At 37.8% G+C, this 13,352-nt stretch overlaps 1 protein-coding gene across 42 annotated transcripts in view; it reads right to left on the reverse strand.

Annotated features, from left to right (window-relative positions):
- The window catches only part of PRPF18 (pre-mRNA processing factor 18), a 103,704-nt gene that overhangs the window by 53,363 nt on the left and 36,989 nt on the right, over positions 1-13,352 (reverse strand). For 38 of the 42 annotated variants that reach the window (XM_088844117.1, XM_088844075.1, XM_088844110.1 and 35 more), the window contains exons 2-5: positions 7,497-7,574; positions 7,355-7,381; positions 4,772-4,876; positions 1,251-1,364 (exon numbers count right to left, since the gene is read on the reverse strand). In XM_088844117.1, coding sequence (XP_088700243.1) covers positions 1,251-1,364; positions 4,772-4,792 — 135 coding nt within the window. In that variant the 5' untranslated portion in view covers positions 4,793-4,876; positions 7,355-7,381; positions 7,497-7,574. The remainder of the gene's footprint in view (positions 1-1,250; positions 1,365-4,771; positions 4,877-7,354; positions 7,382-7,496; positions 7,575-13,352) is intronic. The other 4 variants (XM_088844118.1, XM_088844113.1, XM_088844116.1 and 1 more) reach the window with 2 other exon arrangements.

Here is a 13,352-nt window from a genome sequence, read left to right on the forward strand (position 1 = left end):
CACCACTGTAATTGACATTTCAAAAGCATAAAGCATACTCTTTTCAAGAGCCCATGGAATATTCACCAAGATGGATAAGCTGAGCCATAAAATAAGATCAGAGTCCTAAAAATAAAGCTGAAAGTATTAAAGTTTCAGAAGAAAATATAGAAAATACCATCTCTTAAAGATCGTAGGGCAGGCAAAGTTTTCTTAAGCAAAACACCACAAGCAGTAATTATAAAGTGAACTTTATCAAAATGCAAAAGTCCTGCCCATGAAAAGACACTATTAAGAAAACAGGTAAAGCCTAGGAAAAAATAGATACAAAACATGAATTTGTATATCTAATGAAGAATCCAGATTATACATAAAGAACTCCTATAATTCAAAAATAAAAAGACACCCTAACTGAAACATGAACACTGCATAGAGAAAGCTGTGGCCAGAAAGTCTATAAAAAGATGCTCATAATCTCCAGTTGTCAGGGAACCACATGAGAGACTACCACACAGACAAGAGAATGGTTAAAAATCTAGAAGACTAACAGGAGCAAACACTAATGAGACAGCACTGGCAATATCTGGCCTTTCTTAAAAAGCTGAGCACACATATACTGTTACTATTCAGCAATTCCACTTCCAGAGAGATAAAAATGTATTTAACCTAGGAGAAATAACAGAGCCAAAAAAGATTTGTGTAAGAACGTTCACAGAAGTTTTATTCATAACAGCCCAAAGCTAGAAACATACTGGGATATGTTCATATTACCAACACGAATTTCTGAATATCAGCAGCAATGAAAAGGAACAAGTTACCAATATCCACAATAACATGGATGAATCCACAAAATCTTACACTGAGCAAAAGAAGCCAGACATATTCTCTGTGACTCCACCAAAGTGAAATACTAAAACAAGTAAAGTTCATCGACGGTGACAGAATTTAAAACAGTGGTTGCCCAGGAGTGGAGAAGGAAGAATCCAGGGACTGGCCAAGAAGGGGTGCTGGGGAGTTTTCATGTGTGTGTGATGAAAATACTCTATATCTTCATAAGGATAGTACCCACACACTTGAAGCATTTTCAAAATGCACTGAACCGCATGCTCAAGATGTGCGCCTTTTAAAAGAAAATTTACATTCAGCAGCAGTAATCTGGCAACTTCATTTTTCCTTTTTTCCTTATAATAAGGCAATTATTTGAAGCCTGTCAAAGTCTGTAGTATTCTCAGCTATGTGGTACAATGATATTCTAGCTCTGTTCTTCTTACCTTGTTAACTTCCGGTGTGAGAATCTCTATTTTTCTTAAACGTTGAAAAGCATCATAATCTGTTTCTCCAAATAGTCTGATTGGTTCTCCTCTTTCTCTCAATCTCCTGATAACCTATTTAAAAAAAAAAAAAAGAAAGAAACAAACAAACAATAGTAATTACTATTTTAGAAGACTAAACACTGTTTTGAAAATTAGATGAGAAAGTAAGTTGTGTTTGTTTTTTCTTTAGTTTTCCAGGAACAGATATACTGAATTACTGTCATACCTTAAATAACCCTAATGGTTTAGGTCATTTGGTGAGTGTTACAGAAAGGACCAATCTATGTAGTAGGCAGCGTAAGAAAACCATTAAGATGGGAAGGAGTGATAACACTCATACAGAGAAAAAAAAAAAAAAAGGCTGGAGTCAGCTGATAAGCCAATGACCACAGACAGGCAAGGGTCAGCACTGTAATACTAAATTAAAACCCAAAACTAGTCCCTTAGACAAGAAAGTGTGTTACAAATGGGTGGAGGAGGGCACATGCAGGGCTTCTGGAGGGCTGATAATATTCCTCCTTGACTTTGGTGATGGTTGTATGAGTGTCTGTTTTGTTTTGCAATTATCCACTATACTGCACATTTTACACACACTCTGTATCAGTTCAGTTCAGTTGCTCAGTCGTGTCCGACTCTTTGCGACCCAATGAACCGCAGCACGCCAGGCCTCCCAGTTCATCACCAACTCCTGGAGTTCACCCAAACCCATGTCCATTGAGTCAGTGATGCCATCCAACCATCTCATCCTCTGTCATCCCCTTCTCCTCCTGCCCTCAATCTTTCCCCATATCAGGGTCTTTTCCAATGAGTCAGCTCTTTGCATCAGGTAGCCAAAGTATTGGAGTTTCGGCTTCACCATCAGTCCTTTTCAATGAACACCCAGGACTGATCTCCTTTAGGATGGACTGATTGGATCTCCTTGTAGTCCAAGGGACTCTCAAGAGTCTTCTCCAACACCACAGTTCAAAAGCATCAATTCTTCTGCACTCAGCTTTCACATCCATACATGATCAACTCTCACATCCATACATGACCACTGGAAAAACCATGGCCTTGACTAGACGGACCTTTGTTGGCAAAGTAATGTCTCTGCTTTTCAATATACTGTCTAGGTTGGTCATAACTTTTCTTCCAAGGAGTAAGCATCTTTTCATTTCATTGCTGCAATCACCATCTGCAGTGATTTTGGAGCCCAGAAAAATAAAACCAGCCACTGTTTGTACCGTTTCCCCATCTATTTCCCATGAAGTGATGGGACCAGATGCCATGATCTCTGTACACAGGCTATATTTCATAAAAAGGGCTAATAAAAATTATAATTAAGGAAATAGCTGTAATTAGAAAAAATGGCAACCCACTCCAGTGTTCTTGCCTGGAGAATCCCAGGGACGGGGGCGCCTGGTGGGCTTCCGTCTATGGGGTCGCACAGAGTCGGACACGACTGAGTGACTTAGCAGCAGCAGCAGAAAAAAATTACCAAGAACTTAATCTGGGAACTGAAACAGTATCACACTTAGAAACCACTGGCAAGGCTTCCACTGGATTAACTGAAACTAAAACTTAGAGGTCGTCTACTGCTATCTCCAATCAATGCAGAAATGGCATTCCCCCTGACCAACAGAGGCTCATCTTTGCCAGCAAGCAGCTGGAAGATGGCCACACCCTTTCTGATTACAACATCCAGAAAGAGTCAACCCTGCACCTGGTCCTCCGTCTGAGGGGTGGTATGCAGATCTTCGTGAAGACCCTGACCAGCAAGACCATCACTCTGGAGGTGGAGCCCAGTGACACCATCGAGAACGTGAAGGCCAAGATCCAGGATAAGGAAGGCATTCCCCCTGACCAGCAGAGGCTCATCTTTGCCAGCAAGCAGCTGGAAGATTATCTCAGCTTTATGAAAAGACAGAATACTCAATGTTTCTTCAAAATTAGAGCTGTGGTCAATGGATCTGTTTTCAAAAATCTCTAATATTCTTCTCTTCAGGCCAAGTATTCAAAAGTCCTTCATCTAGTTTTCACATGACAGCTTCTGGAGTCAGCCCTCCTTTCCTCTGAAAGTTTCATTTTGCTCAAAGTTCATTTCATTGTGTACCTTGTATATATAATCTGAACTCTTTTTATCACATTATCTTAAAATTTTGTTGTTGTTGAGAAGGAAAATAATACTTGATATTGACCAGGGTATGGACAAAGCCTATAGGCTAGATATGAACTGGTGGAACATGTTTACAGAGCTCTCTGGCAATTTATATCCAAAGTGCTACACATGTATTAATATATAGTCTTTAGCAGACTCTAGAAATCACGTTTCTAGAAAATTTTCCAAAGGAAACTAATCATATATTATTACACATGCAGTGACATCTGTATAAGGATATTAATATCAGTATAACCTATAAAAGGGAAATGCTGAGGCAATCTAAATGACCATTAACAAAGAATTGGTTTTAAAAATAATAAAGTAGTAGTTCTAAAATATTATGGGAAATTACGCAGTCATAAAAAATTATATAGACCTCTATATTTTGACTTAGAAAAATGTATCAAGACAAAGTAAAAGGAAATCAACCCTGAATATTCATTGGAAGGACTGATGCTGAAGCTGAATCACTCCAATACTTTGGCTACCTGATGTGAAGAGCCAACTCACTGGAAAAGACGCTGATGTTGGGAGATTGAGGACAAAAGGAGAAGCGAGCAGCAGAGGATGAGATGGTTTGATAGCATCACCAACTCAAAAGATATGAATTTGAGCAAACTTGGGAGACAGTGGACAACAGAGAAGCCTGGTAGGATACAGTCCAAGGGGTTGCAAAGAGTTGGACACAGACTTAGCAACTGAACAGCAACAACAAAAGTTACCCTTTTGTAACTTACTTTCTCTTAATATAAAAATTATATTATTTTAAATAACTTTGACAAATAATCTAAGTATAATTATTTCAAATATATGCATTTAATTATACTTATTTAGCCTGGAAAATCCCAGGGACGAAAGAGCCTGGTGGGCTGCAGTCCCTGGGGTCGTGAGGAGTCAGATACGACTGAGCAACTTCACTTTCACTTTTCCCTTTTATGCACTGGAGAAGGAAATGGCAACCCACTCCAGTGTTCTTGCCTGGAGAATCCCAGGGATGGTGGAGCCTGGTGGGCTGCTGTCTATGGGGTTGCACAGAGTCGGACATGACTGAAGCAACTTAGTAGCAGCAGCAGCAGAGTGTGTTTAGTTTTTAAAGTTTAGAAGGATATAGTCTTTAAAAAATTTAAGACGTAAGATAGTCTTTAAACTATTTAAGACAACAGTATCAAGAAAAGCAGAAATTTAGAACCTCATAAAGAAAACTGAACTAAAATAATGTGCTGGTCAAGTAAGTCATTTTATATGGGAAATGATGACATAAAAATTATTAGAACTAGAGATAAATGCAATCCTGTGGAGATTCTTTTAAAAAAAAAAAAAAGCACTCATATAAACTTACCTCTTGCCTAGAAAGAGTCATGGGTAATTTTTCCTCTGCCAGTTCAAGTTCTAATACTGGATTCGATGAAGTTAATGGTTTCTGGTCCTCATCTTTTGGCTGTATCTACATTAATAGCCAAAAGAAATTAAATTCTCCTTTTAAAATACAATATGGTTTACTTTAACATGTACCATTGTATATATTAGGTAGCCATTGAAACGAAATGTGTTTAACATATTGAAGGTTTTCTAAGTGTTCCTCTGAGCAAACAGCTCATAATTGACGTACATGCTTGCGAGAGCACAGGGACACCCAAGGAGAGAGCGTGCACCCTGGAAGCATTCTTGCTACAGAAGAGCAACAGAAGTTATCAATAAAATGGTTTCCGCAATCAAAAACTTAAAGGTTAAAATCTCAACTCATTTTCTCCCTAGACTCCAAGACTTTTACTTTATTCTTGGAAACAATCAGCTTGCTTCTCCTCATTTGATCCTTGCTCTAGATTTAAAATGAAGACCAAAGAAAAAAGAACTGCTTGATAACAAAAACCTGTGAAGCCTCAAGCTCTTTCCTATCCTGATTTTTGAAAGGTATATTCCAAGTGCACAGGAATCATCGCTGGATGTGTAAAAAAACTTCCCATTGCTCCACAGAACTCGCCCATGAACTGAGCCATGAAGGAAAAGAATGAAAACCAGCCACTCTCTACTCATAGCACACAGAGATCAGACTGGACACTGTTGTTCATATTAACCTGCAGGGGAAAAAAATCTCTTCTAATATTTTCTTGAATCAGTTTCCCAAGTCACAGTTTAGGAAAACTGAGTTCAGCAATTTATAAGCCCCACTGCGTGGTTTGTAAAGAGATACTGAAACGTGGTTTTCCAGGTGACCCTAAGACAAATCTAATATGTCAAAAGATCCCCAAAAAAATCAAAGATCAACATTAAGGGAAACCATTCAGTTAAGAAAGGCTGTATGGTTACAATTTTATACTTGATGGTTCTACACTTTAGATTAAAGGTTATATTAATCAGTGTTAATAGTGATAACAGAAAATGTAAGTAAAAAACTAAACTTTCGCCATTTTCACAAACCAAATCAGCATCAAGCCTCAATAAATGGTAACTAGTTTTTAAAAGAGAATAAAAGTAACATGCTGTATTTTCACTACTACCAACAAGGAACCATTAAATACGCTTTAGAAAGAAAACCCTGTGCTTTCAAGCATAAAAACAAGTATTTCTCCCAAAATCTCAGGATGGAAAGCATTTTGAATTATAAAATGGCAGTGAGTAGCCTTAAGGAAAAGACCTAAGACATTCTGTCAGCTGGACTCAACGTTACAAGCGGTATCTTTACAGCAATGATTTTGCTTCAGTGCTTTCCTCTATACTGGCAAGAAAGGACTACTGTTACAGCAAGAGCAATCTAAACAAAGGAAAACTGTCACTGTTTATTTTCCTACCTTATCAAAAAGTTAAAAAGGTTCGAATCTAAGGAATATGGGAAAGCAACCGAGTCAGTGGACTAAACCCAGGGTAAGTGATTCTTATTTTTCTTTAAGTGTGAATTAGACAACGCTAAGGCAAGCACATAATGGGAATCCTTTCTATCTATTCAACATTTAGATGGTTTTAAAACATATTTTAATTCCCTACACTAGAAGCAAATGAAATCAACATACTTAAGTATCAAAATACCAATGTAAACTTTCATATTTTAGAAACCTATCAGAAATACAAATACAATTTTAACACCTACCCTCTCCCAAAAGTACAATATGAAAGCAAATCCATATACATACCATTTGCATTCTTCATGTTTTCTTCTAGAAATGCTACGCCAGATAAAATTAATTTCCAGAACTTTCCCCATTACATGCACAAGAGTATTATTGTATAATCAATGTTCCACAAGCAAAGAGTCAATTTCAAATTTATGATTTGTCCAAAGTATTTCAATAGAACCTCTGAACTTTGTTTAAAAAAATCAGACTAGATACAGTCATCTTTTAAAATAAACACAACTTCACCTCGTAACCTTTAACCCCTCCCAATAAAAACCCCAATACATTATTAACTAGGTAATCTCAAAGATAATTTTAGTCATGTTTCTAAAGTATTCAAAGTTTTCTAGACAACTCATTTATTTCTAATATTTCAAGATCACATTTTCTTATCCAGTAGGCTGAGCAGTGTTTGAAATGTTATACCTTATCATATAAAATGGCTATATCTCAGGCAGAGGTACTGAGGGCCAAAAGGGATTATTCACATTGCAAATATAAAACAGTGGCTTAAAATATTCAGGAGAAAGCAGGGGAAATACCACTGCTGATACCACTGCTGCTGAATGAATAAAATATTTTGAACCCTTTACAAATGGACTTTTATTGGGAGAGGTGGGGGAAGGAGTGGTGGTAGTGATGAAAATGAGGTAGTATCAGATCCAGGACTTAATTAAAAGGAAAAAAATTCAAGCTTTGATCTCAAGCCACTTCATGCTGTCCACAAAAAGCCAAACCATTCCAAGCCAAAGGTCATGCATGTATTTTCCTGAGTTCAAGATTAAAAGAAAAAAAGAAAAACAAAATCATACCTCTCCAGATGGCTTCTCATTTATAGGCTAATGTATAACATTGATAAATTGAACAAAGATCAATTGTTTTGTTACTTTAACAACAGCTATATAAATTTAAACTCAGAAATAAATAATTTATCATAAAAGCAGGCATTCATACCTTGTAGCCACATCTTTCAAAATATGCTTCCTCTTCTTTTTTTGCAAGTTCACTACGCTTGAAATATTTTTTATTTTCCTATTGAAGGAAGAAGTAAGTTAATAATAACAGAAGTTTTAATTCTCCTATTGAAGATACAAGTAAGTTTTTTCCTACTGAAGAAAGAAGCTCAAATTTCATGTCTCTTGATCGACAACCTTGAAAGTTTTTCAAGAACTATAAAGTTTTTTAGGTCCCACGGAGATCATAGTGATTTCCTGAACACACCACCTGTCCTCCACCCTGGTCTAAACATGAAGATATTTCTCTTGCAGCAGACATCATCCAACAGTACAGAGATGGAACCAATCCCATTTACCAATGTTAACATTGTTTCGATTTAATTTCCTGGTGTTTTAATTCAATTTCTACAAATGGATTCATTATGAACCACATAAAATGTGATCCTTTAATTCTTTTCTCCTAACAAACCCAATCAAACAAAAATTATGGTAGCTTCAGCTGACATTTTAAATCTCATTACCAAGAGAGCTCCAAGGATGTGTCCACATTCTTTTTTGTCATCTGGAATCTTATTATAATGATCATTTAACTGTATTTGTATTAACCAATTTTTAAAAATAATCTGGACATAGGATGGTTTTGGAGAGCTTATCTAGTGAAAAGATGGTTCAAAGTTATTTGGTTTTAATATGACATGATGTTAAGAGACAAACTCAACCTACTGTGGCAAGGGGAAAAAGGTTTGCTCTTTCCACGCTATACATAAAATTATCCTGTTAAAAATGCAGTCCCTTGGATCATTTCAGAATGTAAAAACTATCAAATCACTGTGTTGAACACCTGAAAGTCATATTTTATGTCAGTTATAATGTAAAAAATACAGTTCCTCATTTGCAGGCTTGTTACTATCTGCAGTTCTATCTCTTAGATACTACTTCACTGATGACTTAGTTCAAATAAAGATACCGCCCTACTTCATAAGGAGTAACCGTAACAATACTTCAATAACACCTCCACACAGATATTTAGCGCCTCATAGTTCCACAGCTCACTCAGGCAGTGATCATCAAGGATGCTATACCCTGACAAGGAAGTCTGATGGTGAACAATGGAAAGATCAGGTTGCCACACTTGAACCCACTGCTCAAGCCTGGCACCAGTAAAACATCTAGGAAGTACACAGCAAACCACATAAATATGTCCTCCCCAAAAATCTAAATCAGTCTCTGATCATACAACTTCCTAGAAACGTAATGGAGACAGGAAAAAGCTCAAACACCACAGGAAAACAACCAAACACTAACACACACACACATTTCATAAAACTAGCCCCAGTTTCTCCAACAAGTTGACGAATTTAAAAAGTGGGGGACCTAAGGGAAAAGAAAATGTTTTCACTAAAAGAAACTAAGAGTCATAATAAATGGCGATGAGTGGATTTTGTGTGGACTTGATTTGAACAAACCAACTGTAAAAACATATATATGTTTGTATTTTAATTCAACTGGGGATATTTGAATGTGAGAAGGGTATTTCATGGCATTAAGGACCCAATTTTAATTTTGTTGAGTGTGATCTTAGTTCTATAAAGATATGTTCTTATTTTCTAGAGTTACACGTGTTAGGGGAAAGGTAGATAGGAGTTCATTATACAACTCTGTTTGTGAACATATTAAAAACTAACAGCTTAAAATTAACAGGTTTTTCTAAGTTCATTCATTAACTCAATAAATATTTACTGACGTATCTGATGCACCCCAAGCACAACTTCACAGATATAAAGAGGAAGACATTACCCAGGGTAAGAAACTGATGGCACCATCTGAACATCAAAACTACTCCGGAAAAGGTGGATGCAAATTAAATATATGCCACTGGAGAGGTGTGAAACCTGAGAATTAGAAAGGTCAGGTGACATTCCCAGGACTCAGTAAGCCTCATGAATAACAGAGACAGGACTAAGGCCTCTGGTCCTCAAATCCTTTGTGCTGATCCAGTATTCTGTGTTACAGTTTTTCACGCCCAAAATGCATTTCAGCATCACAAATTGTTCCTTTTGACTATGTATAATAAAATGTACCAGTTGTATTTCAAATCAATGAATTGACAACACGGACTGGTAGCCTCTCAGAAAGAGCTGGTATGTAGGAAGAAAGTAACAGGACTCCCCAGGCCACAGACCATGGTCCAGCCTTTAACTATGGTATCTTTTACCACCATGTCTCAATTCCAGTGAACATACCTACCAAAACCTTAAACCTGGAACATCCAATCCCAAAATGTAGACTTCTGGGGGTCCCTAAGACCCTTCCAGAGACTGCACAGGTCAAATTCATTTTCATAACACTGAGCTGAATTTTTACACATAATACACAGTGGTTTGCTGTGTACTTCCTTGATGGTTTACTGGTGCCAGGCTTGAGCAGTGGGTTCAGGTGTGGGAACCTGATCTTTCCACTGTTCACCATTAAACTTCCCTGTCAGGGTATAGCATCATTGATGATCACTGCCTGAGTGAGCTGTGGAACTATGACGCGCTAAATACCTGTGAGGAGGTATTATTGAGGAATTATCACGGTTGCTAGTGAAATAGGGCAGTGTTATGAAAGTTCATCCGATTTACATAAAAATAAAAGATACTTTTCATTTTCACCAAGAACTTTATTAGAAAACATATTCACTAACCGAACACATTTTTTTGGCCAACCCAATACTAAGACGTTATGTGCCCCGCCTCACTGCCCTTTTCACTATGCTCAGGTTTGCACTGATGGTACAAAAGCAACGGTGAAGAAAACTACTGGAACCCTGGCATAAACACTGTCGATGTATCAGTAGTCACTTGTATACCTCACCACCATGCTCTTGCCAGAAAATAAAAAGGCCAGTTCCTCTGAAGAATGTCTTGATAAAGTACAATTTTACTGAATCTTAACCCTTAAGTACATGGCCCTTTAATATTTGGTATAATGAAATGAAAGGAAATGAAACATATGAAGCACTTCCACTACATAATGAAATAGGAGAGCCCTCTAAAAGAAAAACACTTGTGCAACTGGCTGATCATTCAGACTTGCATTTTTGGCAAACATTTTCTCAAAACTGAACAAAGCAACCTTGTCACCTAAAGGAAAACAATGACAGTATTTGCTGTCTATGATAAAATTCCACCTCTCAAGGGAAAATGAGAATGGTAGAAAAGTGGTATCCTTCACTGTGAATTTGCTGGCTTCCTGATACACAAAGGCTCCTCTGATGAAATCAGTGGTGATATTAACAAATGTGACTGTTAAAATACTGTCTAATGGAAAAATCAACATTTAGAAGATCAGCATAATTCAGCATAGCTGAGAAACTCACTGGAAAAGCCCCTGAATCTGGGAAAGCTTGAAGGCCGGAGGTGAAGGGGACGACAGAGGATGAGATGGTTGGATGGCATCACAGACTCGATGGACATGAGTTTGAGTGAACTCCGGGAGTCAGTGATGGACAGGGAGGCCTGGCGCCCTGCAGTCCATGGGGATCGCAAAGAGTCGGACACAACTGAACTGGAGTTGAAGTCTGTCTCCACCTCCTCACTGCCAGGTCTCTGAGCAGCTGGCCACCAACCAGGAGTCCATTCTTAACGTTCTACTGAAAAATTCCCTGAGCTCATCACTAGCTTGCAAGGTGCAAATCTAAGGATCTTCAAATCAACTGTAGTTCTCTTTGTTTTCAATTGCCTTCTCTCGGCTGTCAGACACCTTTCTTATTTCTTCCTTACTGGTCGGTTCAGATTTTCTATGTCTTGTTTTTCTGGTCATTTGTTTCACTTTAATTTGCCAATTTATTAGAACATACTAATGCATTATCCACCCTAATTATTACATTTATTATTTCCTTTTTTCCAGTAACTTCCACACTGGTTCCTATAGTTCCTTCCTTTATTGTTTCAATTTCAGGATTTTGTCAATTTTTGTTAAAGGAGATTTTTTTTTTAATTAAGTAGTTTCTGTACTTTTATTAATGAAAAAAGCAAGTGCAGAAGAATGAATCTAGTATGCTGCCATCTTTATTAAAAAAGGAGAAAAGACACACCTTTGCTTCTTCACATTTGCTTCTAAAGCATGAAATAACTACAGGAGACCCCAAAGTTGACAATGTCAGCTGCTTTGGAGGAGGTGAACTGGAAGTTGGGGCACATGGGTAAGAAGGAAACTTTTTACTGTTCACCCTTTAGTATGTTTTGAGTTTTGAATCATTTGAATGCGTTATTTGTTAACAATAAATTTAATTCTTGAAAACTAGTTTGCTTCTCATTTTAAAAAGTTATATTGAGAAAAATTTAAGTGTTCTGCTTCTTACTATGTGACCCTTCACTTCAGGGCAAAAGAAGGTCGTCAAAACCAAAAGGTTCCCTACCATGTTTCACTATCACCCTGCACACTTTTTGTTTAGAAACAAAAGAGCAGTCTGTAAAGGAAAGGAAGTCAAGCAGTGATTTCCATTTAAAACATTTTCTAAGGCACACTGAAAACACCAAGCGAACTTACAGCAGATACGTTAGTGACACAACTGACACTGCAGTATTTTAAACCTAAGCTTAGCAACACACCCCCTTTACAGGTAGCTCAGGCAGGCTAGAGAACTTGCCCAAACTTAAAGAGCCATCTGCAACGGAGCCCCACTGAACTTTAGGACTTGTTAACTCCTTTTACAAAGTTAGTTTCCTTTATAGCTATATTCCAAATCTCTGAACTCTACATTTGCTGACTCAATGACCGAATATACAACACAGCCCTACAAACACAAGCCTGAAAGTGGCTGGTAGCGATTTTAAGACAGAACTGAAGGTAAAAGTGTGTTCCCTCCTAAAGCACTTGAACTCTCCATTGGACCTCTCACTCCAGCAGATTTTAAAAACAAGTTGAAGGGAGTATACATAAAAAGCACTTCTTTTAAAGACAGCCTCATTCCTGCATGGTGCTCCACACATGCTATTCTTGGGCTTTGTCCAAGTTGTACTGTCCGGATTACAAACCTGAGATTCCCAGGCCTAAAGAGAACAAATCTTTCTACCACACCATCTGAAACGTCAGCCCACACTAATGAAGAAGAGTCAAAACTAAAAACCAAATGCAACATGACTGTCACCATTTCATTAATTAGAATCATCATTCCTTCAATCAAATTAAGATTTTTAGTGTTTACAAAAATGAACATCAAACACAAACATCATCAAGAGTTCTACAAAAAGACACTGGAGAGCTAACAAATACACAGCCTGGACACCCAAAGCAGAATGCAAGCAATCATGAACCAAGTGACAGGGTCAAGTTTCCTGCTGAAAAATGGAAATAAGCCTTAAAGAGTATGGAGTAACAAACCCAATGGTTGGGCACCCAAACACAATTTAAAGAGACACAATACTTTTCAAAGTGTAAGAACTGTAAACTGTCAAGGGATCCTGTTAGCTAGGCGAGATGTTTTCTCAATGATGCCATCCAAAGTAGAAAACTATACCAAAGTTTACCTTGCACAGGTGAATTCTATGTACTTCATAATTATATATATTTGTATCACCATATGGGGGCTTCCCTGGTAGCTCAATTGGTAAAGCATCCACCTTCAATGCAGGAGACCCGGGATCAATTCCTGGGTCAGGAAGATTCACTGGAGAAGGGATAGGCTACCCAATCCAGTATATCTGGGCTTCCCTTGTGGCTCAGGTGGTAAAGAATATGCCTACAAGGCAAGAGACCTGGGTTCAATTCCTTGGTTGGGAAGATCCCCTGGAGAAAGGGAAGGCTACCCACTCCAGTATTATGGCCTGGAGAATTCCATGGACTGTATAGTCCATGGGCTCGCAAAGAG

Source organism: Moschus berezovskii, chromosome 15 (assembly GCF_049115385.1).
Source record: "Moschus berezovskii isolate FMDL1 chromosome 15, NW_MosBer_1.0, whole genome shotgun sequence".
NCBI lineage: Eukaryota > Metazoa > Chordata > Mammalia > Artiodactyla > Moschidae > Moschus > Moschus berezovskii.